Source organism: Struthio camelus, chromosome Z (assembly GCF_040807025.1).
Source record: "Struthio camelus isolate bStrCam1 chromosome Z, bStrCam1.hap1, whole genome shotgun sequence".
NCBI lineage: Eukaryota > Metazoa > Chordata > Aves > Struthioniformes > Struthionidae > Struthio > Struthio camelus.
The window spans coordinates 67,684,095-67,711,641 of NC_090982.1; the positions used below are offsets into that span (position 1 = coordinate 67,684,095).

The following is a 27,547-nucleotide window of genomic DNA, read 5'->3' on the forward strand; positions in this document are numbered from 1 at the left end:
TTAGAATCTGCTGATACAGTCTTCCTTCACAGCTTTATGATAGACTTACCTGCTTTGCAAAGAAGACCTTCTTTACTGAGCTTTGACCTGGTGTCCTACCGGTTTCAGCAAGTGTCCCTTAGTTCTGGCACTGTGCAAGTTGGTGAAACACTTTGTATTCACTTTATCCACCAACTTCACAATTTTGTAAACCTCAGTCATAACCTCCTCAGCCTTTTTCTGTCGAGCCCTCTTAGACTTTCCTAATAAGGCAGCTGCTCTACCCCTTGGTCATTTTAGATGTCCATTTCTGTTTCTCCTTGAACACCAGTGTGTCCTTCTTGAGCTGTACAGAGATCAGATTGCACACATTAGTCAAGATGTGCACAAAGCTTTTCATATAGTGGCACAATTATGCCTACTTTTTTTCTCGGTACCCTGACTGATGATACTCAACATATTGTTAGTTTTTTTGGCTGCCACTGCAAACTGAGTCAGTGATTTCAGAGAATTCTTTTACTGATTTTTCTTGCCAGTAAAATCTTTTGGCATGGTCACATCTGCATTTTTTTACAGCAGAAGTATTAGCCTTGCCAACACAAAATCCAAGTATTTTAACATAAATGATAAGAACTACTATCTACAAGTAATAAATATTTTTTAAACAAGCAAAAATATTGCAAAGCATGCCAAGCAAAACTTCAAATTGCAAAGTTTGACTCCAGCAAAGAAAGGGCACTTCCTTAGAGACATCCTCTTTCAAGCAACTTTAATCTATCCAGGAAAACATGCAGAATATTCTTTCCTCACTGCATGCAAGCACATGATGTAGTTCTCTTCCACTCTGGATAGTGTACAAACAATCCACTCCAAATTTGCCTGAAGACACAAACTTGTCTTTACAGCACAGTTCATTCTCACACCTTCTCCTTGTGCACTTTTGCATGGAATCAGATCATGGACAAAGCTGCACTACAATTTAGCTGGGCCGTTAGGCCAGTGGGGCTGAGGCACTTTAATTTCTGTCCCCAGAATCACATAAAGAGTAGTGTGGCTGGCTTTATGAGCAGCTGACTTGAGAGCTCAGAAGCTCATTTACAGCTGGATCAGCTGAGGATAGGAGGTAGTCCAAATGCCCAGTTCTGGATCAATATGGAGATGCCATAGAGAAGTACCCTCCCTTTTATTCACTTCCATTACATCATGGCTATTTAGATGATTGTACTTTTCACAAGATTATTGGCACCTTCCTTCTCACACAATTTTCTGAGAAGCACAATTACAGTGTAAGACATAACCAAGAGGATTCAGATCACCTCTAGGTGTCTGCCATGTCTGTATCTGAACTAGTCACCTTAGACTCAGTGGAGAGAAATATTTGTTTTCAGGGTATGACTTATATCACCTATTTTAGATTTCTGTCTCAGGAGTAAATGTGTTCTTGATGCCACTGATTGTATCAACAAAATCTCCACTGAATGTAAATAATACATATATATGGCCTTGAACTCATATATAGACATCTGCAGTGTGCACATTTAATCAGAGTAGTTCTTTCTAATGGAACTCACATAGCTGATGATGAATATAGAGTTTAATATTTAGTAGGTATAGAGTTATTATATAAATGTAATGGAAGTATTTATATGAAACAAAGGAATTCCAGTACAGAACATAATGTGTGACTACAACAAGAAGAAGAAAGTGATATTGAAAGAACCTTGTGCTCAAAATGTGGTGAATTCACATACACAATGTCTCTAAGCAGTGATGTCCTAATTCTGATGGCAGTTCAAACCACTCAGCCTCCACTTTTATGGTTACTGTGATTCACATCAGATTTGAGCTCCAGTGAATTTTAGTTCAAACTAATATGCACTATAGCATATTTCATAAGTCACGTCATGAAACACATGATACAGCTCGATTTCTGCACTCCTTTGTGTGTTGAGGTTGGTGATGCCACGTAGATGTGTGCATGTATGATCTAAATAGATACATGACATAGCTATGATGTGACATATTTTAAATGTTTTTTCTTTCATCAAATATTATGAAACATTTTCAAACCTGTTTTATAAAAAATGGCGGAAGAGCAGTATATAGTTACTTTAGAAGCTAAATGGCAGAAACGGATTTAGCTCATCTGACCTCTGTTTCTGGGATTCAGAAAGCATGGACAGGAACTGATGACTTAAATCTGTTTCTTTTCAATTTCATTTGCTAGTTTTATAACAACACCTGATGGTGCTATTTAATTAATAATAATTACCTTTATTGTCCAGAGACATTTCTGTGATTAATGATTTGAAGCTTGCATGCAGTTCTGTCATTTAACATGCAGTGTTTCCTTGATTAACCAACTGATATTTTCCTCTTATCATACCTTTATAGATTTGCCATATTATATGGGGTCCATCTCCGTAACTAGAGGCTACTTTTACTTCCCCTCCTTTTTTCTTTTGCACTTCTTCTATCCTTCCTGTTTGCATTTAAATCTTACTATATACCTGAGTTTGAAATGAGCCTCCTAATTAGCATGTGAAATTGAATCAAAATTAGCCTTTGTGGTGCTGCAGCAAAACAATTGTTTTCAGAATTTTATCTTGATTTCATGAAAAAAGCCTTAGTTTCCTTTTTTATCTTTCAAAACCTCTAGATATAAAATAGGTATTTATACGCCTAAAACTGAGCAATCACGTAATTGTGTTATTGCAGTTTTCATCCTTCCTTGTTCAACCTCTCCTACAGTTTGTCATCTTTATTAACGTATCACAAATCACACATCTAGTTATGTTGTATATGCTTTTTTTGTGAGCTGTGTCTTTTAGTTTCTTTAAAAAGCATCTACAATGCTGTGAGATGCTATAAAATAATAAATACTGTGTGATAAAAGAGCAGTGAAGCCTACCAGTGATGCTAGTCAAATGATCAAAAGCAAGATCTAAATTACCAGAGCTGGTCATCAAATAGAAAAGAAGCTATTTAGTGTATTAAAGTTTCTAACACAGAATCTGATGGAATTTCCCTGATAAAAGTTTCACTTAAAATTCTGTTTTATTAACATATAAATCACTAGATACTTGAAAAATGATTATTTTTGAAAAATGATAATGCAGGGCACTGCATTACACGCTGGGAAATGATCTTTAAGTAGATTTATTTTAATAACAACCTAATCCTTTTCATTTTTTGGCAACTTAGGCATATGATGCCTGTAGACTTGCACAAATATGCTTTTGTGGCTGTATACTACAACTTCCAGTTTCATTTTTTGTACCTCTGCATTTTTCAGGGTGTTCTAGGTGTGCTAAAAATTTGTGGTTTAGCACTTGCAAGTCATGTTTCTTCGTTTTTGATTTGAGAAGCCAAATCAAGCGTTATAAAGTCTCTACTGCCTGTAGTATATATGATGAAATGAAGGGCTTCACACTTGGATAAATGACCACCTTTATTGTAACAGTTTTTTAGTCCTATGCCTATCATCTCAAACTATCCTACAGTGTGTCTGAATTAAATGATATGTGTAAATACTGTTTTCTTTTTCCCATCCTAATTTTCCCATATATTTTGGTTAAGATTTTTTCATTAATAAAAATCTACCTACTGCTGTTATTTTCTACTTGGTATAGTTCCAGACATTTTTATATAAACTTAAGTCTCATAGCTGTGTGAAATTCTCAGCTCTCACATTTAAAAAAAATAAGATTTTAATGGTGATAGAAAAGGTTGTAAATTTGAATTCAAAGGTTCAAACATTAAAAGGTGAATAGTGAGAAAAAATCTGTTACTTATTTTTAAAATCTCACAGTTTTAAGGAGAACCTCATCATTTTGGCATGCTTACATTTGGTTGACTACACAAAAGAAAATTAAAGAAACATTTATGTCTTATTATATTCGCATAGCTAGGCTGCATCCCAAAATCTGCATGGGGGCATGAACTGTACTAGACTCAGAGCAGGGGATAATAATATCTGCCAGGAGCTGCCCTCTGTCTCTGGTGCTAGGACTGAGCGGGCAGTTTGGTCGCAGGCAGATAGATGTCACGCATCCTCCCATTGCCAAGGGTGAAATTGCTCTTCCGTCCTTGGGCTCAGACAACCCTCTTGTGACTTATGCAGTATGTCCACAACAATGGGAGACACACTTACACTGGGTGTGAGAGACATTTTTTCACCTGTGCTTATATGGTCAGTAGAGAAAATGTGTGCCTCTAGAGGGCCGTTGAGCAGGTCTGAAGTGGCACACTGAAACAAGGGCTCCAAGCTCTCCTGTGAATTGCTTCGCTCTGGGGAGCCTAACTTCCAACTTTAGACATCTATCAAAATACATGCTGTAAACCTTCCCCACATGATTTCTAAACAAACCATTTTTTAAAATTTTCCAGGGGGCATTAGCACTTTTTATAGAACAAAAAGATCTTTGTGTTTTGTTTATTTACCTATTTGTCTTGATTCATGTGTATATTTACTTCTTATATCTTTTGTGTAAAGATGGTATGATAAGACCTTTATCTGTTGGGGTTACAGTGTACATAGGAAAAAGGAAATACGGAGGAAGGATGTCTGATAGACTGAAATGCCATTTCACAAACCCTGGATGAATCGTGTACAATTCCTTTGTACAAATTTTCATCAGTTTTAGTCTGTTATGTCGGAAGCCGAATGAAAAATCTGTTAGCAGGCACAGCCCTGTTTTATAGACAGAAACATGCTGAATTAAATATGAACATCTAAAAGTTAGAAGGGCTACGCTTGCAGTAAGAGTGTAAGACAACTATTTAAGCTAAACCTGGCAGATTCAATATGGTAAAATTGCGCATGTTAATTTATGACAAGTGAAAATGTCAAGTCAGGAAAGTACAGCAGTAAATGAGCTTTTCAGGATATCTGTCTGCTAGTACATGTTTAGGTTATACTCATCATCACACATTTGTGAGTATTACAGGCCATATTAGTTTTTTTGGTTGTTGTTCTTGTGCACATTTTTGGATAGAAATACACACACAATTGACCTAAGGTGAGTAATGGAAAGGAAAAAAAAACACAAGTTCTTTTAGACTGGAAATGGAACAAAGGCCCTTAAGGGATTCCTTGCCTGTGCTGGAGAACCAAGTCCATTTTCCACCTGCTGCCATTGTATCCTAAGTTTTCTTAGGAGCATGATCAGTGACACTGAAAGCAATTAAAAATACGCAAAGGACTGAAGGACTGCTGCACTTTTGTAGCATACAGCTGGAAAGCAGTTTCTAGCTAGACAGCTAGGCTGACAGTGACAGTTAGTGAGATGCTGGTAGTGCTTCCAAATGAGTTTCAGGTTTTCTTCATGGCTCCTTCAATTTTACATTACAATAGTCTGAAAACAGTACTGAGTTCTGAAGTTGAAATATCCTACAATTATGCAATCATTTAATTTCCCACATCTCTCATTATCCCCTGCCAATCATTAAACCACCTGGTTGTTGAACAATTCATTCAGTACAGGCTGCTACTTCAAAAAGGCTCTGCTCAGGCAGTTCCTGGCTTCTTGTTTACTTGGGAACAAATCTTCTGTCAGTTTAAATGGAAGAAATTCTATGCCGTAAATTGTGCAAATGATTATTTACAGCAGCAGACAATTGGGCTTGGATTTCTTTTCCTTCCTGCCTCATATTCTGTCTCTTACTCCTTTCTTCTCTAACTCCTCTGGATTTATCCTTGCATATACACTGTTCCACAGTTTCTTCAGAGATTCTGAAAAAGTCAGACTAGAACTGATTATGTTCTTCCAACAAAATAGGGCTGAAAAGAGGAATTTTGTATGTGTCAGGAACTATTACCGTTTGTTGCTTTTAAGGCTGGAAAAAAGTGATGCTTCTCTGGCCTCTTTTCTGTAATACAAACCTCAATATGAATCATAAATTGAAACAGCAGACAGGTGCCTTTTGGGTGGCAAGAAAACAAACACATCCTCCTCAAGTCCTTTGGCTGCTTTTTGGTTTGTCTTGCATAATGATCATTTGGGCTGTCCCCTACATATTTTAGTACTGTAAATATATTTTTACATTACCTGTCATAACTTTTAAGTTCTTTCTTTGTGCTTTAGCAAGTAGACTTTTAAGAATTTAAATTTTATATTCCTCCCTCACTAGCACATGACACAAAAATAAAATATATTGCAAGTATATTGAAAAACAGAGTTTCAGTATTCTTACTTATTGTTCAGTGCCTTTTTCGCTAGTTACTCTACAAGCTCTGGAAGACAGTCAGTGTCCAGAGAGCTTACTATATTGTTACTTTCTCCCACTCTTTGTTAGGCTTATATCCTGATTTGATACTGTGGTCTGTCTTAAGGTGGTAGAAGTTCTCAACTTGCTGCTATAACAATAGAGGAGAAATTGGTGATTGAGAACCTGAATATAGTAAGGATAATTTGCTTTATAGGCACATGTGCACCGATCTTTGAATACAAGCAAAAAGAGACAAATTTTATCAGCCTCTTCAAAAAATCTGAGCCGAGAACCACTGGCTGTTTACTAGGAAAGCCCTATGATACTACTCTTCTGAGTGTACCCAGTTATCAAGGAAGTCTGACAAGAACCAAGGAGACAAACAGACAGACACCAAAAAAATTACTATATTCAATCGGAAATATATACAGCATAAGGAATATTTTTAAAGTTACAGTATTTTTAGTAGGCAGGGTAAGAGTGGATCAAAGCCAGTTGGAATCCCTGGTTCAGACCTTGCTGATGATCAGTTTTAGGCACTGCAACTGTATAATTAATTGTTTTTAAAAAGCGCAACCTACTCTATGTTAGTTTTGAAGCTAACTGGACAGATACCCTTCTTTTAATGAGCTAACACTTGGCAATGATGTTGCCTCAGTGGTACTGTGTCTGTGACCTTTCCAGTCTAGTCTGCAGAAGTTTATTTCTTCAGGTAACCTCTTGGAAGCTCTGACTAAGCCGATGTGTGTGTTGGCCTTTGTTTTCATGTCCGGCTTATCCCATGATACTCAGCTCAGTGCCATCTGTGCTGAATTCTGTACTCTTCAAGAAAGAAGCACGCTAGCCTGAGTTTCAGTGTGACTGATGTGACCATTTCAGTTAGATGCCCTGTGCAGCCCAGGTCATTTGAGAAAATGTATAAAGACGTGACTCAGTCAGTTTTGGAACGAGAACTGTTTTTATGCCTAGTAACACTGTGACGAGTGGCGTAATTGCTGACATGTGTTTTCCATTCTTTAAAGGCCAGAGATTTGAGCGGGACAAATGTTATGAAGGGTTCTTTGGATCCCTGGTAGTAGTGGTGGTGTCAACTTTCATAAAATCTTAGCATTTGTGCCAAAACAAATACGACAATCGCCTATTAAAATGATTTTATCTCTTATGATTACGTTTCTTCTGGTACAGGCCAGTTTATAGCTTAAATGCTTGCTGTTAAACAGCACGTGTGTACATACCCCTTCCAGCTGAAACCGACTTTCAAATCTATAGGGCTAAGTTTCCATTAAGTCCTTACTCATATTTATATCAGCAATGCCATCATTTGTCTTTGATTCATAGATAGTGATTACAATCACATTTTTGGCAAGCAGGGCATTCACAGCTGTGAAGCAATGTATTATTCTTCTTGGAATTTCCATTCTTGGAAAATGCTGGAAATGAATAACTAGGAAATGACATTTTGTAAAGCTATCACAGCTTTTGATCTTGTCCAAGCAGTGTTTCCTCCTCCAGAAGAAATGCGTTCTCCCCTGTGTCTGTAAGATGACCTTCATTTGTTCATATTATTTAACTTATGACTTTGTGACTGATATTCCGCATTTGCAACTTTCTCATAATTGTTCACTTCAACAGTAAAATGTAATTTTGTATTTATGCTATCAGTATCATTCCCTGCTTTTAGATGAGTGGGAAGCATGCATTTTTCAGTTACTAGTATGTAATTCTTTAGAACATTTTGCTTACTCTTATGAGTTGCTAATAGTAGAAATGAGAAGTCCAGTATTATCCCATGTAATTGCAAGCAAAACACTAAGTCTTTCATCCTTAAGATGGACCAGCTGCTCTCTCTGCTTGCTCTAGTTTGTGTGTTCCAGATACTGATCGTGGTACTATTGGGGCTTTTGCTTAAAAATAAGATTTTCTTTTTATTTAATTATTCAGTGGCATTTAGAAATCCAAAATGAAGAACAATTTATTTTCCAGTTCAAAACTCCTTGGAAGAGACTGTTGAAATACACTGCACCTCCTCCTCCTCTTCCTCCTCCTCCTCCTTCTTCTCCTCCTCCTTCTCCTCCTCTTACTACTACTGCTACTAAAAAAATCCGTTGCAGTTGTTTTAACTAGGGAAGAAAATCTAAGGGCTGTCACGACTTGGAAGGTACTTGTGCTCAAGAGCACATCCCTTTCTTCACTCTCTTATGAAAAGTATTGATAAGCAGAATTTTGTTTAACAGAGTGTTTATGAGCAAACATGGAAGATCATGCAAGACTGGGATCCTTTGTTGTATTTCTTTTCCCTTGTCCACAGGCACATCCATTCCGTTCCCCCTTTGCTTGCTGCTTATCCTCTATAGATGTGTGAATAGTCTGTATCATATGGTTTTTATCATAATAATCCTGAAAAATGGACATCTCTGTGTGCCTCGAGTCTAGTGTTTCGTTTCCGACTTATCTCCTTGTTTGTTTAATGTTAAATTAGCCTCAGATGTAGTATTAATTGAAGCAAAAGAAGAGGCCTCATTTCCTGAAATTTAACTTTGTAGAGTTAGCTCTCATACAATATTCTTTATTGCTGCTGCTTGGAAAATAAATTAAATCTGGCTTTCCATAAAAGATGGAACATGCAAACAATTACAAACATTACTGTATAACATAATAGTTCATTCAGATTTAAAAATATACAAAAATTCTCATTATTAGTTATTTCACTTTCTCAGGTGTCAGGGAATTGTATGAACTTGAATATCGGAAGTACAAGCAAAGATTTCCCCTCCTTTCTTCTCTACCATGTAAATTACTCCTTGCAGATTTGGTTTTGTTTTAAGCAAAGGTTTTATGTCTCAAGCATCCTTATAGCAATCTCTGAACTTGTACAAAGCCATAAATATTCTATAAATTTATGCTTACTGCTTTTAAGTTGCTATCATATGTTAACACTTCTGTTTTCTAGTGAAAACTATATTGGTAATTTCATTTATGCTACTTTGCTCAAACATTAGAGATGTCAGATGTAAACAAGGAGGGACTGTCCTTATTGCCTTAACTTTTAACACTAAGAGACAAATTTCGAAGAAGAAAATAGCATGCATGCCTGCTTATTTGGCCATCCTTTTTAATAGTATGTCTGTCTCATGGATAGGCAGGTTCTGTGGGCAGAAAGCCATGGCTGGAGGGGGGAGAAAAGAGTTACACAGGAAAATCTATACTGTCAAGGCTTAGTTTAGGCAGAATTACCAGATTCACAGGAGGAGAAGTTTGCCAGTACGCTGTCCTGGTAGGGCTATATAGCGGAGTGCCAAGCACAGATTTGGTCACTGGCAGGTTTCTGTCCTTTACACTTCAATAGTGTTTAATCATCTGTTGCAATAATTACTATTGTTTAACATTTATTTTATTCTACTTTTTTACTCTGAAATCAAAATAATCTGATTTCACCGGAGAGTTTATAATGATTTTCTGAACCTCATGGAAGAGCACGGATTGCACAGAAAAGAAAAGCTGCATTAAAAAAAATTCTGAATGACTTCTGACCTGAAGCACAACTGATTTTTTTTCTTTTCCAGAACCTTTCATAAAACTTCTTATAATAAAATCTTTGGTGAGCTTGTTTTTTCCCCTTCTTTCCTGCTTTTCCATTTGCTGTTAAATGTTATAGAAATACCAGGTCTAATGTCTTCCCATAGTCCCTTTTTAATGATGGAAAAGTTTTTGAAAGTTAAAGTACCAAAACAGAAAAATAAGCAAGTCTCTCTTTCCTTCTATTCTTCATATTTCTTCAACTATTTCCTGTGAGAGAAAAAAAAAGTGAAATTTCTAAATTTCTCCCTTTCTCCCCAAAATCCACCATTGATAAGTTCTTGAAGAACAATATTTCTCCTATTTATACCACTACTACTGCTACTCCCAGTAATACTTATTTTAGGCCTAAGTCTTTTTTTGTGAGTGGATCTCTAAGCTCTTTACAAAGTATCCTTTTTGCAGGAAGGGAAATGGAAGCACAGAAGGGGATAAAATGATTCACTCAGGATGACTCATCCAATGAAAGACCTGGTTTTGTATCCCATTATCCTATTTCATTCCTGCAGAGGAAAAGAATGAAACGAAGAATTTCCTGATAGCTTATAGAGTAAAATATCTGTGTTCCTTACTCAGCTGCCTAGAGGGGCCCATGCCTGTCTAAGGCTTCTCAGCTGCTGTTTTCTTTTACCACATAAAACCAAAGACCCTAATAGTGAATTTTGCTCCACAGTCATTGGTATACCTGATGGTTGATTGTGCATGTATAATTGTGTCAGCTGAGGCGAGTGTATAACATGTCCACATGTGTGACAGGCTTGTCAGGGCTTTGGAAGTGTAGATTGAGTTTTGCTGAAAAGAACTGCTTAGAAAGCAACTTTACATTTGGCAAAGTTATTGATTGGACTGGGAACACTTCAGAGGATGAAATAACCAGATCTCAGTGAAAAAAAAAAATTCTAGACAAAGCTTGCTCCAAAAGCAACAATATTATACTTTCATTTCTCAGCTGTACCCACTGGTACTAAAAGCTGGCATTTCTCCTTTTCTGTCTGTTGGGTTGCACATTTTGTAATGTTTCCAAAGTAATATAATCACCTCCGTGGCGCCAGCAATTACGGCATGTCCTGCCCCAATTTTAGCAATGACATCGATATCAAGAAAATAGACTTTTGGAATCAAGTTGCCAAACATCTTTTTTTGCACAAAGTAAAATAAGTCATACACAATTTTTCCTGAAAACTGGAAATTGCTTAATTAAAGAGATGTCTTTATGCCTTTGATTTGGCTTTGTTTTTTCTATTTGTAAACCGATGCCATTTTAATAATCATTTTATTCTAACAAACTCTGTAGTTTAAGTGTTATGATTCGACCAGGCTTTGTAATGCTTTTGGTAGTGTAAATACACAGCCCTTTGGTGTTAGGGGAAGGTTGCAGAATCAAGTGAAGAATGAGGGAAAGCAGCAGTGTTTTGCCTGATGCAGCATGGCGGCAGAGAAGCAGGTCCAGCAGGGAGGATGGGTGCTGGATCAGCACAGCAGCAAGCCAGCCATCTGCTCTCCTCCAATGTTCATTCTCTGAAATTGGCTTGAATTTACAAATGGCTTTATGTTGATGGGAAAAGCCTGAATTGTCCTTGTATGTATTGAGAGGTCTATGGGTGCATACTTCTGTATGTGACAGGCTCAGTTGTAAATTTTTATAAAACACTTTGATGTCACCTTGTGAGAGGAATGCTTGGTTTGGTTTTGCAATATACAGTGACTTTTAACAGTTTGGCTTTCCAATCCACACACATTTATTTTAAAAGTGTATTTTTTAAGTTCCTGTTTCAGCCTACCCCATCACATCTGCTCCTGAGTTTCTTTAGTACTGGGAAAAAATGCCATTCAGTAACTAGGACTTACAGGAGAACTGAACGTACATTTATAGGATCATATTTAAAGGAACTGCCTTCGCAGTGTTTCAAGTGAAGAGTGTAAACGGATACTTTTGCTACTGCATTCCTCAACAGAGAAAGAGTCATTTCTTTGGTGAGATGCGCTTGGTTCTGTGTGCGGCATGAGAATGCTGTAGCACCTAGAGCCTTGTTTTATCTTGTTTCAGGTTAATTTAGGAATAGTTCTTGAGAACTTGTAGACTTCTGTGGATTTAGATAGTTCAGCAAATTAGAGTTGCTTAATATAGCTTAATATATGTAATAACTTTACACCTGACAATATGTTCTCTTGTCAAAACACTGTATTAGTAGCTTTATAGCTTCTGTTCACAGAGTCAGCACAGTCATGTGCAGAACAGTGATCTTATGCTTAGTAAGAGAAACTTTGCAGACAGTATAGGAACACAAGGGCGTTAAGTTAGAAAATGCGTATATTATGATGGTATCATAATGAGACTATGAATAAGATGTTCTAATGAACCTGAAGTCAGTAAAATATGATGTTAACCAAATATGCATTATAAGCAAAATGGAATGCACTCTTCTTAGTATATTTACTAACCATTAGAAAGCAAGTCTGCAACATTGCATTTGAAGTCTGAATTCTGTGATGGTCTAGTAGTAATAGCTGTGGATGGTTTTACAGTATGCTGACAAAGAAAATAGGAGAAAAACAATGGGAAAGGCAAGAGTTTAGGTAAATAAGGTCTTTTTTAAATGCAGCATATAATTGATGAGAAAGCATCTCTGCAACATATGCACAAACATATATGCAATAACCTCATATGCACATTATTGCAGTGAAAAGGCACCACAAGAGAAGGAAATGCCAACATTGAGATTGACTTTAGAACCTTGATTTAGTCCTATTGTACATAAATATTATGGCACACACTTTAATAATATGATTCCATACTGTTTTTTACTTCACCGAGTGCATGGCATGAATACAACTCAGTGAGATATTCAGTATTCTAATCTTTTTTTGCTGTTCTTTATGTGGTCTCATGCTTTATTTGCAACCTGCTATTCAGACCTATTGGGAAAGCAGTTATGAGCGTTTTCATTGGCTATTCTACAGTATTCATCACTACAGTATCTTCCTACTTCTCAAACATAAATAACTTAATTTTCACAGCACCCATGTGGTACCATCCTTACTTAATAAAGAGAGAAGTGAAACCCAGACATTAAAGTGAAAATGTTCCCTAAATCAGGTGTCCAAAATGAGATGCCTAGGACTTCATTTTTTGGACTACTTGTCATATGATGATTCATATATTCAAAGCATAGTTCCTATGAAAGGCGGAGCAAATGTTTATAAGCTGGAAGAGCGGGCAAAGTATTACATATACATGCCCTGTTCTTACCCTTGCTGGAGGCAGGATCTGGGGGAGTTTGGATCCATCCAGTACAACTGCTCCTGTTTTCTAAATTCTTTTGTATTTGAAAGTGCCAGTGTCCATGCAGCTCAGACAACAGGTTGTCTGAGCAGATACCCCAAGAATGAGAAATACAAGTGACTGCCTCAGGATCAGACGGGTGGTCTGCAGCTCGGGCAAAGATTATCTCCAGTTCAGTAGCTTATAATTTGTTTTGGATTAATAACTGGAAGTATCATTCTGCATGTACTGCTTGTTTAGTGAATGTGCTGCAGGGTCTTCTGTCAGTATTTAAAGGCCTACATAAAATACGGTATGAGCGCGTACACTCAAGATATCTCAGCTTTGGCAGCCTTCCACGTTAGGCTCCTGAGCTTTCTGTTTCCCTTTTAAGGTTGTTGCTTGTATGTGGCAAAGTTAGAGCCAGGATTTTAAAGGGCCACATCGTGAAGAAGTGGACCTTGACAGATTTAGTAGAAGTCTAGGGAAGTTGCAGAGACTAATAACTTAGAGAATTTGGTAAAATAAATAAACAATTAAAAAATACAGAAAAACTTAGTGTGTTAAGAATTGAAGTGGAAAGGATTTCAGTGAAAGAAATTCAAAAAAAAAACATTGAGTACAAACATTGCAAGGGTCTGAAGCTCAAATACTTTTTACCTTGTATGTATTAAAATATATATGCCATAATGTGAGTGATAATTTCAGTACTGGTAAAATATATTTTATTTTCTGTGCACAAATTTCCTATAAGAATGGTTTGGGCTACAGCCCTTCTTTCCTCTGGACCTTTCTGTCCACAGCCCTCATCCGTTATCTGGGAGAAAAACTTCTTGAGCACAGGTTGGTTGAAGGTCAGTTGGAGGAAAGACTTAAAAATTATAAGCCTAGGTGATGGCTGAGGGATGTGACTGCTTTTTGTCATGAAGCCTGCACACTCAGGTTCTTTGGAACCTCCTTCTACACCTCATTCTCCAGTAATAACTGAAAATAGCTAGTAATAACTATTATTTCTGTTTTTCCATCTGTATCTGGCCAGGATACTGTTGTCAAAATTCCCTTGCCACTAAGCACAGTGTATATGTATCTACATCTTCTGTGACCTCCTAGAGTGTTTATTCTCATTGCGGTTATATATCAAGATTTTTCAGGCGGTCCTGTTTTCCAGGAAGCTTCCAATTGCATGCCATGGCAGCGTTAGACCCAGGGAACTTTTATACCTCTCTTCTGGATGCTGTTTGCTTTCAAAAGTACTATAGGATATTGATTTAAGTATTATGCATCTGAGAAGCTGCTGCTTTCCCTACATACCTGCTTCAGCACACCACTAATTGAGAAGGAACACACAAGCGATTTGGCCACTTCTGATAATGAGATCCGATTGAATTCACTGAATCAGGAGGCTGAGTTCTGTCAGTGAATTGGATTTGCCTTCTGGCAGTAGTCTGTTTGTCAAGCATGATGTTATATTCATTTTTATATACTTTTTTTTTTCTAAAAGTCTTTACTATTCAGCTACTTTCTTAGAGGAGGTACATTTTATACATTTATAATGATATTATATAATGATTTAAGTGTATGGTGACACAGAGAATGTAAATCAAATAATGATAGCAATAAAGTGGAGAACTACAGATACCGTTGAGATAGCACTCCTAGAAGTATACTCAAGAGTTGGCTAGGTGATTAAAGCGCTAAGAGTCCACTGATGGCTCAGGGCCAATTGGCTGAGGGGTTGCCTTAGAGCTCCACTAGATTTGCTATATATTCTTTCTCATGTTTGGACTGAGTGACTCTATATTTTAGCTTTCTTTATTTCAGAGTCTGCAAAAATAGTTCTGCTTCTTAAATAGTTTCTGCAGACTTCCTCATTCAGACTTTGACCTGCCAGGCATTTCCCCAGAAGCCTTGGGGAAAACAGTTAATATGTTGGTGGCCATATTTTATTATCTGAAAATGGGAACCCTAGTCCGAATAGGATTATTAGATCAGAAAAATCATACAAAGTGACTTAAAACTAGTAGAAGCATGGTCAGATTATGACATCTCTTAGAAATTATGTTGTATTTTGTTTCTCCCACATTTTTAGCTTGCATTTTTATTGTGCTGCAATAAGACAAGTATTTAAACTGCAGAGAAATATCAAAGCCAGGAAGATATAATCCATGTAACAGTATCTGGAGTCTGACATTCATTTCTGCACATCATGTTACTAGGAAGATGTTAACTTGCAAGAGGCAAGTTCAGAGATGAAAATTCATCAGGCAAGAATGAGGAATGAATGAAAAGAATCATGAAAACAATTCTAGTATGGCTGGGCACAACACAGAAATTGATTTAATAGGTGCAACAAAGGCTTTAAAGACTTGTATACTAAAGATATGTGGACTACTGAGGTATATCTAAGAATAAAGGGATGACATTATGAAAAGTACGCCTTGAATTTAGTATGAGGAAACTTTTCCAAGCAAAATCCCCCATATTACAGATACAGAATAGTCATCGTAGGAAGCAACTTGCTTGCAAACTTCCTAACAGGGCATGAAAAGGCTTCTATAGAGATTGGCTGCATTTCCGAAGTCTCATGAGACAAAAGCTTAAACACATAAGTGGAGTTCTTCTGCTAACATGTTTGAGTAGATTAATTCTTATAAATCTTTTTGCTTCAGTGTATTTTTTGTCCTACTCCTGGTGTCTTACCCTGTTTTCTCTGCTTTTAATATTAGTTTTAGGCCCTGTTGTACTCTTAAGTGTTTACTAAAACAGTTAGGCCAAGAGCAAAAGCCAAGTTCTGATGCTGAAAGGAAGAAATTTCATGAAATGACGTATTTTCTTCTTTTGCTTGCAGTCTTGGTACTGGAAAATCTATCCATACCGCTTCTAAAAATGGACTTAATCATAGGGCTTGCTTGCTGAATTGCTTGACTGGAAACCCAAAGCCACAAGTAGCTAGTTGGCTTGAATTCTCCCATATACAGTGGTAGGACAAAATTCAGATTTAGATCATATATTTATTTTAATATCATTTGGTTACAACTCACTCAGCATATATGCAAGCAACAAAGGTTAAAAGTATTTTGTTAACTTTGCTACAGAGAGAAAATATCAGTTAAGTCACCTATATAAGTATTTCTTCTTCAAATGTAGAGAGATTGTATGATATTTCTTCCAAAATGTCAGTGTAGATTTTTCTCCGTTATTTTCTTTATTCACTTCCCTTAGATCTTTGCTTTTGACTTGGCATGTGGGAGGAGATAGAAAGAAAAATCAAAAGAGAAAACCGATGCGGTCACTCCTGCGTCATGGGTAGGCACGGACAGAAAGGAAACATTTTGAAAAGTCCTGGCCAGAGAATTAACATAAGAAATACATTTCAGGCCTGGCATTCAGTTATATAAATCCACTGATTTATTTTTATGATTTTTTTTCTGATACTGCATGTTAACCTATTTAATATCTGAAGTCCAGTGGGAGCCTATAGGAGGGGTTGATAGCTGACAATTTGTTTCTTTCTGATAAAGAAATTGTAAATTTTGACCTTTATTGTTAGAGTAGTCACTGGGTGGCTATTTCTAGCAACAAAGGAGACATCCAAGTCAACTGCTGGCTCAATATAATGCTCAGTTTATTAAAAAGAAATCAAGAGGCCCAAGAGAAGTCATAAAAGACATAATTAAAGTGCTTGTCCAGTCTCCTTTAATTAATTTATTTAAAGTTTGTCTACAATCAATATTTCACCAATAAAAAATAATAATTATGTGGTATATTAGCAAGTCTTTGGACAGATTTATAGTTGAATGCACTGAATTCGGTGAATGTAGTTCATGTTTAAAGACAGATAGCAATTAACTACCCAAATGTGTCAATGAAAAGGCAGTTTTTATTAGCAGAAAGACTCTATTTCATAGGAAAGCAGGGCCCTTTGTCTTCTTCATTTATTCCTTCCTTCTCTGACAGAGATTTTAAAATTAATATAAGAGAATCGGTGTCCGCCTTACACAAAATGCTTTCCAGTGTTACGGTATCTCAAAAGTCTTTATACATTTTTTGAAGGACTGGGTCAGAGCAGCTGGCATGATTTCCGGAGGAACTGAAACATGAAAATAATCTGTAACTGATGCAGGATAAAGCCAGCAAATCTAAGAACAAAACTGTATACCATCCTACTTTGATTTGAGACACACAAATGCCCAGCATACACAAGCTTCAGTACACACAAGGTCTGAGAGCACGCCCTGCTCTCGGTATCCGGTGGGACAGGGAAGAAGGAGCCTTTCCTAGCGCGGGCTTCACACTGAGCTATCCTCAGAACAGGCACACTGCGGCCTTTCCCGACCACCATATGCCACGGGAGCCTGCCAGGTCAAATGCTTACTACTGTTCTCAGTCCCATAATATCAAGCAAGCAAGCAGGGCTTATCCTGCTGTGTGCGCCCACAGTGCAGGCAGAGCGCCACAAGCAATCTAAGGAGCGAGTTAGGATTCTGCAGTTCAGGGGCCCATCTGCCCCTCCCATTTCTCCAGTAGCCACAGGCCACCTCCTCCACAGTAGATGCCTATCTGCGTGCTCCTGACCTGGAGCTCATGCTATAAACCCTTTTATATGCTATTTACCCCTTTTTTGGAGAGGTAAAGAAAGTTTTACTGCCTTGTTTGTTGCTATAAAGGAAGGTCTGTCCAAAGGAAGTTACTACTGAATGGCACTTCTACGATAACTTAAGTGAATGACAGCTGCCATGCAATATGTATCCATTCCGTCTGGTGGTGGGATTGTGCTTCCTCGTAAAAATACAGAACAGGACATGTGGGAAGTAACGGAAAGTAAGATGGGTAGGCAGGTTGTTGTGTGGCTGGAGAGATTGCTTGACACTAGGACAAGATTCCTGTGACAGGAGGCAGAATTTACTTCTCTAGATCTTGCTTGGCACTCTATAATGTTTAAAGATGGCCTTAAAAGATGAGGTATCCCTAGAGGATCAATTAGTCTGGCTCCTACCTATCTCTGCCCCTTTAACGTCCAAGATCAGAGAGGTCGAGGGTAGGGAGAGACTTGTAATGGAATCTAATATCAGGAGTGCAAGGTGCGTCTTATAAATTGTAAATTTCTGAATTCATTTTTAAGAGGAATTTATTTCTTTTACTTTTTTATTGTTGTTAAACTCTCTACAAAAAATCCTCCTAAAACTACACTAAAAAGAGGGTTAAGTTGCTAAGCTCTCAGTAATAAGGAAGACCAACATTAAGATTTTCTGTGCGGCCTTACTTATGAGCTCCTGTGCACAATCATTATCATACTATTACTTCTTACATAACTATATGTGATATTTCGTACAAAGATCTGCTTTCTTCATTTAGCAACCTGGCAGAAATTAGGAGAGAGTTACTTAATGACTTAAAAGGAATTCCTCAGAGGTTTTCTTTCATTAGGCAAAGATGTTATGTGGTGCTACCAATGAAGCAGTGCTTCTAAGATGTAGGAGCCAGGAGAACTAGAACCTTTCCTGGCTTTGCTACAGGTTCCCTGTGTCACCTTAAGCAAATAATTAATAATGTTCCTAAATGTTTTTTGTGATGTTACTGCTTCTTGTCCTGGTAACAGTTCTTGTGCCTTCAGTAACAACTTCTATACTACTTCTTCCTTTCAAAAGAGTACCCTCCACCAGAAGTGTAAGGAGGCAGAGGAGCACAGGAGGGAGAGAATAGCACAAAGATTCGCTACTTTCAGTTTGTCACTGAACCTGGTCTTTTAAATTCACAGCATATTCCCCACTGTAGCTTAAAGCTTAACAGGAGTGGGAGGATAAATATGAAACAACCACGACTGACACTCTGCAGTCTCTGCCCAGGCAAAATGAAGAATCTGTCCCATTCTGTAGCTTAAACTTTAAAGTTTTTCAGAGTATATACAAAGAAAGATTAGACAAACAGCTTGGGTGAAAGTCTTCAATTCTTCGTTCTGAATCTCTGTTCACTTGTGCAGCGTGATCAGCAGCTCTAGTTCTTGCAGATACGCCGTGTGATACAAGCCACAGCAGCAGACCATTTTATTTGCAGTGTAACAACACATTTTTCATTTAGTTCTGTATAACCTTTTGTGTCTGAAAGTGTTGTTAGCAAACTTAGTCTTAGTCTTAGTAACTAAGAGCAAAACAAAACACTTAACAGCTATAGCATCTTAGGAACTTTTTATACAAACATATGTATTTGGCAAACCAGTGCTGTATTCACTCTTCCTCTTTGACTGAAGCACTGAACGTTTTTTTTCTTGTAGCTATTTACATGAAAGACATTTTGATTGAACAGTATGAGCCAAATCCTAGCTGATACTCCTGGATCCATTTCGTTGCTTTTGACACCCATCTAGTGGACAGATAGTATCACAGCATAAAATTCCTGTCAAAACAGCTCTGTGCAAGTCTTACGCATACTTGTTATCTAGCAGTATAAGTCACAAGGCCTCACACAATAGATGAATCTGCAATTTTATCCAATAAGCTTTTAAATTTTAAGCTTTTAAAAAGGAAAATATTTTTGAAATTGACAATGAAATCATTCGTTGAAACCTGCCATAGGTTCTCATTGGGAGAAGCAAAGCTGGTAACAGAATATTCATATCATCTCCGCAAAGGGTGGGTGAAAAAGAAAAACCCAAATCTGCAAACAAACCCACATATTTCTTTAATCCAATAAAATATCTTTTATTTAGTTGGCTAATGAAGTCCACTGTTAAGAAAATCTATGTAAAAGAGTATTCCTTACTCAGCATTTTCCTGCTGGGGGACTTGCTTATAGTTCCTTTAATTTATTTCTCTATCACACTAACTTTTGCATTAGAGCTTTCAGGCAAGCTTATATACATTTAAAATGATGCTGTCATTCCAGAAGTGAGTATTACTACACACAGGAGTAGAATAATCATCTTCTGTTTGACCTAAAATTGCGTGAAAGTTCTGTCCTCATCTGAAAAAAAACATGCATGTATTGTTTAGGATCTGGTGTTATCTTACAATTCCTTGAAGAAAATTTTTTTTATTTAGACACTTAAATTAAGAGTGTTACCATTTTTGGATATGATGAGGTCATAAATGTTCGAAAAACTTCACAGGCATTGTGAGTATTTTGTGTCCTTGATATGCTCAAGAAATCTAACTTGAAGATATTCATTACTAGTGAATAATAGTAGTCAACAAATAGTAATTGCAATATACTTATTAACATATAGCAATATAAGTTGTAAAGGATGTTTTACTCTAATATTAATACTACCTAACCCTTCTCAATATTTTTGTGAGTGGATCACAAAATGCATTTTTAGATTTGAAACAATCCTGAAAAAGTTAAAGTTATTATCAGGGAGACTGAAAAGCAGAGGTGCCTTCAGCTGCCCATGATCACCCAGCAGACTAGTGGCAGAACACTCATTAACACAGATTAAGTTCAGTTAATTCGAGACAGATAATGTCTTGTAGTAGTGGGATATTTGAGGACATAGAAGAAGTACTCGGGCGTAATCAAAAGAAAACAAATCCGGGAAGAAGTGCATATATTTTTTGAAGTGAGCTGTTCTGAAAACATCTCTTCAAGTTGATATGTTGAATTCTTTTTTTCTAAATAATTTTCTGGAAAATAATTATTTTACTTTCCTAAATTCACACTGTTTGTGAAAAGTGGGTACAAAATGAAGAGAAAGTCCTATGAAATCTAGTCTGAGTGCAGCAGAAAGCTTGAAATTCCACGTATGCATACAAAGTAACTGCTAAAACAATAAAAGTAAAACATGAAACCAAGATCCACTCCCTGTCAGGCAGTGTGCTTATCTGTCAAGATAAGCAATATCTGTTTCTTATATTTGTTCATTTAAAAAAGAAAAAAAGCAATGGGAATGCTGTCATTTCCGTGAAACATTACGGTTGCTGACAGTACGAGCTCAGGTCAGCGGTAGTTAATAGCAAGAAACAAGCTAGTCCAGATAGCAGCATGTACCTGCTATGACACATGTACAAGGCTGAGGTCTAATCAACAGCTGACGTGTACTGAATAGTTTCTCTTCAGCTGTCATTGGATATAACTGAAAAATAGTGGGTGTCCTGTTTTCAAAATGAGTACTGTATATGAGTTCATTGCAAAAACATATTACGATACTGACATGTATCCATATTTACAAAGATCTTGTGATGGATCCTCCGTTCATCTCTCATTACTAAACACTTTAGCATTACTTAAGTTCTCGCATTAGAACTGCAAAGGAGCTAAATTAGTTATAAACGAAGGTCTCATACACAGCTTTTGTACTATCCAACTGTAAAACTCAAATTGCTGTTTGCTTTTAGAGATATGACCAACCAAGGAAGGAACAATCATCTTCCACTTCTGTCTGAATACAATCTGCTCCATCCTATCAGATGCAGATATGATCTTGCCGATCCACTCTTATGTGACCTCTGAGATTGCGTACTGCAACTCATTAAAAGTAGAAACTGAGCCACGTGCCCCAGAAGGACTCCATATGGTACATACAGCAGCTATCAGGCTGCTAAGCAACACAGGTTGCCATGAGCACATCATCTCAGCGCTGTTCCCCGGCACTGGCTTCTGATTGATTACAGAGTCCCATTCAAGGTCTTTGTTCTGCTTTCCAAAGCTCTTTGTGGAACTGTCAGGGACTACATGAAAGACCTTCCCCCTCCCTCTCCTTCCCTCTCCCCGTCCCAGCCTCTCATGACAGCAGGGTTCCCTAGGAACAATACAATTGTTTACCTCTCTATCAAATGCAATAGCTAGAAGAGCTAGATCTAAGCTGTATAGCTCAAAGATGTAAGATAAGAGTAGCCGCAGAAGTTACTCTGCTGGCAGCAAGTACAGAAGTCATTTCTTTGTTGTAGTTGTACAATAGCAACTATCTCTAATGCATACAAACGTGCACAAACACACACATACACATTAATCATACTCCAGCATTTTATTCCTAATCTCTGAGAAAGGACGAAATATGCTCTTAAAACATTTGAATAGTAATGAAATATTAGTGACGGGTAGCTACTCAAGAACTAAAGGGTGGGAGGCAGGGTAATGAGGATACTAGATCAAGAAGGATGGGGCCTGAGGAAGAAAACAATGAAACATCATGTTTCTTCAGGTGCAGAGCTCATAGACACCCCTGCATGCAGAGAAGCATATAGCCCATGTATTCCATATTTCTAATAGAAGCTTCTTCCTTTCCCGAATTTCTTTCTGGAATTGACTGGCTTTTGATTTTCCCATGTTTAACAGACGCAATTACCTAGTGATAAATTTGTCAGAATAGTGTTCATTACTTTCAAAATTCATATGTCAATAACATAAATCTTTTCATCCTTTTTTTTTTTTTTTTTCAGTTTCGATGTAGACAATGGCACATCATCGGGACGAAGTCCCTTGGATCCCATGACAAGCCCTGGATCAGGGCTAATTCTTCAGGCAAACTTTGTCCATAGTCAACGTAGGGAGTCTTTCCTTTACCGGTCAGACAGTGACTATGACCTTTCTCCAAAGTCCATGTCCAGGAACTCCTCCATTGCCAGTGACATGTAAGTACTTTAAAAAATAGTTTTAGCCCATGTTTTATCCTCTGCTATCGTTGGGCTTACATTTTTCCAGCCACAAGAAATTTCTTTTAAGAATCAAAGACAGTAATCACTCATGCCACTCAAGTCACAGAAAATTGTTGTTTATTAATTTGTTTAATCAAACTCGTTATTTGTCTCGGCAGTTTTCTGAAAGTAGCACCGTGAGGGTATACTTGATGCGTTTATGCACTGTATTAGCTTTGACAGAATGATCAAGACAATCAATATCAATGTACCAAAACACTAAAGAGAGCTTTGAGATCTTGGCTGTTAAGCTCTTTTCGATACAACCTATACAAATCCAATTTCTGCTTCCATTTCTTTTCACTGGGAATTTTTACAAATTTTTTACAACAATCCCAGTTAGTCTTGAACAAACCCTGTGTAAGTGGTTGTAGACTGAAGCATTTAGGAATTTACTCATTTTCCCCAGTTTGAGCAGAGCAATTGTTTTCAGCTTAACTACATGTTAAACTAAATTATATATTGCTCGCTCCTGAGAAAGAGCATGCTTTTCCCTAAAATATATATTGTTTGATAATTCAGCAAATTAAGGAGGAGGTGAAAAAATCTGTATGATACCCTCACTTCAATCTATGTTGTAGTAAGAACTGTGGACAGCCCAATAGCTGTTTGTTACAAAGACCTATTTGCACCTTTGAGGAGTTTTTGAGGCTCTTAGAGCAAAGATTTAACAGCTGGCAGAAATGAGAAAATTAAAAAGAGGCAAAAATTATTTCAAATAGCTTTTCAACTAAGTGGCAAAATTTTAACAAACGTTTCTGGAAAGTTATTCTCTTCTCTCACTGCTCGACTATTCTTCTGTGATGTGTATATTTTCTTTACTAGTGAATCATACTTTGCAAGTATGTGTAGACTCTTTAAGTTGCATGTGTAGTGGCAGTCAGATGCAAATCTCTGTTTATTTGTAAGACTAAAAACATGGTAAATATTCTTTCTATCTTCTAGTCACTTACAAGTAGCAGAAATGAAGGATAACTAAATATTTTCTTTGCTTATTCTGTTCCAAATTTCATTGCCAAGTATATGTTTACGGTTCAATTATAAACCACTAAAATGAATAACCAGGGTTGTGAAAGTCCCCTAGTGACCAAGGAAGTCAAAAGCATCAAAAATATAGCAATAATATAAATGTTGTTTTTTGTAATGCAGCAAAATATGATAAACATCCTCTTTAAAAAATAACAGAGTCAGTACACAGGTCAAAAGAAAACATTTTTCATAATAATGAGTGAAAATTCACCTGCTATTTAACTTGCAGTCATTATAACTGGGGATTCCTATTTTTGGCTTGTTTCATTTTCAGAAATGTCGATTAATCCATCTATTAATAGCTTTTTCCTTATTTAAGTGTCAGGATAAGCAAAATTAATGCCTTTGCAGAGATTTTATGTGAGGCACATACATCAGCTAAGCCCTGTAAATTTAAGTACTTTAGTAAACTTTGTGCCTAGCGTGAGTAATTTTTGTTGAGACAAAATAAGTGAGAAACAAACCAATACATCCTGCCTTGTAGTATAGAAAAATGCATTTCACTTGCAGATGGAGACCTTTACTTTTCCTCTGACATTTACCTTTTCTTTTAGATGTTCAGAAGTCAGGCTTTTAGTGTGACATCCATGTCAGGATACCGTTTGGGAAGACTTTCACATTCTGAGGGGCAATCCAGGTCCCTGCTCTGCTTACATGAGTCATTTCAATTAAAAATTCAATTAGTGCTCCATCCTTGAACTCATAATCCACTTCTGCTTTTCCTAGAATTCTGGGTAATATTTCAGCACATGGCAGTAAATTGGATTAATGACTGAAACGCTGAGTGCAGTTTCTTCTTTGGATACTTGTATCTACTCTTCCTTTCAAAAAATTTTTAAAACACATCTATGTATTAAATTAATTGGACTTCACACCTGGATAGATTTCCACAGTTTGCTGTCACATATGGGCTGCTGTACTAAGAAGGTAACTAATCCTGCCACTGCCTAGGATGGAATACAACAGGAAATGTAAAGAGCAAGTTGTTTCAACCACAGAATATTAATCATAAATCAGTAAACCCAACTCTAATAAGCTTGACTATATCACAGAAGCAAAGTAAAGAAACACCAAACAATGAAAGAGAGGAAATTTTAAAAAGAGAAAATAGTGAAGAACAGATAAAGAAAAAATATCACGAAGCTTTTTACATATAATTTCAAGGAGAAACTGAATGTTCTCATGAAAAACCCTACTTATGATATTAAATACAATCTCACTCTGGGTCAGGACTTTCCAAAAAGAGCTGGAGGCTGCAAGAGTAGTCAGGGAGAGTATCACACACACATTTAGATCAGTCTCAAATTATCCCGTTTCCTTTTTGCATGTATAGACATGCTTTATTCTAATTACTGCATGTTTCTTATGTATGAGTAAAATATACTACCAAACATACACATGAGTAAAATATACTACCAAACATACACATCATTCAGGTAATGTAGGCAGATTGATTCTGGAATCCCCTGATTTTCTCAACCTCAATATGTAACTTTATAAAGCAAAATATAAAGCAAAAGGCATACATCTTGTATTTGGAAGAAGACAAATACGTTATTTTTAAAATAACATGAAGATTTCTGATATTTTCAGTGCCATGAGTGTAAATTGGATGCTTACTGTAATACATTCAATTTCAGTAGCAGCAGATGAAACAAGTTCAAAATTAGTCAAATTTGGGATGCCGTGATCAAAGATAGCCCATAGATGGCAGTACTAAAGTATTAAATTCATTATTCTACCATTATTTGTTATTTGTATTACTGTCGAAGCGCTGAACTATAGCAAAGGAATGGAACTCCATCATGCTCAGTTCTTTGCAAACCCAGGTCAAAAGCATGGCCTCTACTGCAAAAAAACTTAAAATCGAAGTGTGAGATAATAATCAAGAGGTTAATATAGTCAGATACAATCCCCAGAAGAAGATATGGAGTCCTTATGCCCAAAGTAGTAGACTAGCGAAACGTCAGAGAGCAAATGAAGAGTTCATTCAAAGACCTGAGATAAAAGTAATGGAAATAAGTGCGGAGAAGGGGGAGGAGGAGAGTTTTTAACATCAGAGATAACGAAAACGTATCTTACTGTGAGGAGCCAGAGTAGCTGAGGAAAACAATAGAAGATTGCAAGGCAGACAAGATGAGAGAAAGCTTGTGGGACAAATGTGAGTGCACTTATGGCACTGAAAAAGGCAGAAGGCAGCTGTAGGATAGGAAAGGAAAAACAAATCTAAAGGACTGGAGTCAGTAGCATATTTTTTCAATTAGCTCTTGAAAGAAATAGCACGGTCCTAGAGAGAAAAAGAAACAGAACGAAGAGAAGATGTGAGAAGATTAAAAATAAAATAAAAAAGGCCATACAAGATTGTAAACTGGAGAGGCAGGTGGTTTTGATAGGAAGATAGGGGGTCTAAGGCATCAAAGCACAATGGTGTTGTGAAGTCTGGCTGTGGAGTTTCCAGTTTCATGTGAGGATGTGAAGATCAGAAGCAAAGAGATGAGTGAGCCAGTATGAGGAATTACAGGGCGGGGTTTGTGATGAGAGAGAGGAAAACAAGTTTAAAGGGGAGGAGAATAAAGAAAGTAGAGTTAAATAAAAAAGCCCCCAACAACACAGTAGCAACACAGAGAGAAGAAGGAAGAAAAGCCAGCTGAAAGATGAGAGAAGTCGTCAATGTTGTAGTGGAAGAAATTTCTCATTTGCATTTGAAAACATCAGCAAAGCAGGGAGCTTGGAATATGAATGTCTTGCAGAAGTGGCCTGATTGCCTAATACCTGCCTGTTATCACTGCTATTGCTGCTCAGAATGTGAAAATCGAGGCAGAGGACGCAGTAATAATACATTTTATGTCTTTCTTACATTTTATGTCAGGGATCACTGGCCGAATTAACCATGCATCAGATTTAATTTATAGAGAATCTCCACTTTACCAAAAATCAGTTCTCTAACCAGATTTAAAAAATGGATGCTTTAATGAAATCATTAACATTCATAAACTTTAGAAAGAAACCAATAAGCAGTCCACTGGCTAGGGCAAAGCCTATGTTTTAACTACCCCTTTAAAAGAAGAAAAGCATGGTCTACAGTCCCCCATGGATATTTTGGTATAGAAGAGTGTCTGAGCTCCACTATGTCCTCTTCTGAGCGTATCTGGGGAAACAGTTATTTTCAACAAATTATAACAATAAGCACTCCTGAAATCTACCATTTTGCCACTTCTGCAAGGTCACAGAACATGATTTTGGGGCAGCCTTCAATAAAAAGACATCCTAAGTTGTCCATCTGAACCTCACTCACTAAAAATGCAGCTGGTCTAGGGAGTTTTGGGGGCTTCTTTAGAGAGATTCAGCACTATTTCTTTGATCAGGTGAAATATCAATATAAGCTGTAATTAGCAAAATTACACAAAATTTGCTAATTTCTGTTTAACCTTGCTTCCTTCTTTTAAGCATCAGGACCCAGCCAGGGAGGACTGACATTAGAAAACTGCAGTGTCATTTGCCTGGTGATCTGCTAAATGGCCAAATGGCCATCAGTACATCCAGGCCCCAGCCTGGCCTACGGCTCTTCAGCCAATACCTTCTGCAGATAGCAGCATCCCTCTGCCACAGTCTCTGATAAAGCAAATATCAAGAGGATGCAGTTTACTGCAGGATTTTTTTAAATGTAACTACAGTATAATCCTGTGTCCTTCTAGTGGACATGCTGCTTTAAAGATTGCATTGTAACATATCTATCTGTAAACCTTGGCTCCATGTTTACCAGGAGAAAAAAGTCCTCTCCTTGAATATTAAAATTCAAATGTACTTTGGAACAAAGAGAGCCTCTGATGGATATAGAGAAATCTGTAGGATTAATTAATTA

The 27,547-nt window shown here is 37.1% G+C and overlaps 1 protein-coding gene across 6 annotated transcripts in view; it reads left to right on the forward strand.

Annotated features, from left to right (window-relative positions):
• LOC104146908 (3',5'-cyclic-AMP phosphodiesterase 4D) overlaps positions 1 to 27,547 on the forward strand; it is a 401,542-nt gene that overhangs the window by 253,211 nt on the left and 120,784 nt on the right. For all 6 annotated transcript variants that reach the window (XM_068927370.1, XM_068927371.1, XM_068927374.1 and 3 more), the window contains exon 2: positions 22,402 to 22,593. In XM_068927370.1, the coding sequence (XP_068783471.1) occupies positions 22,402 to 22,593 (192 nt within the window). The remainder of the gene's footprint in view (positions 1 to 22,401; positions 22,594 to 27,547) is intronic.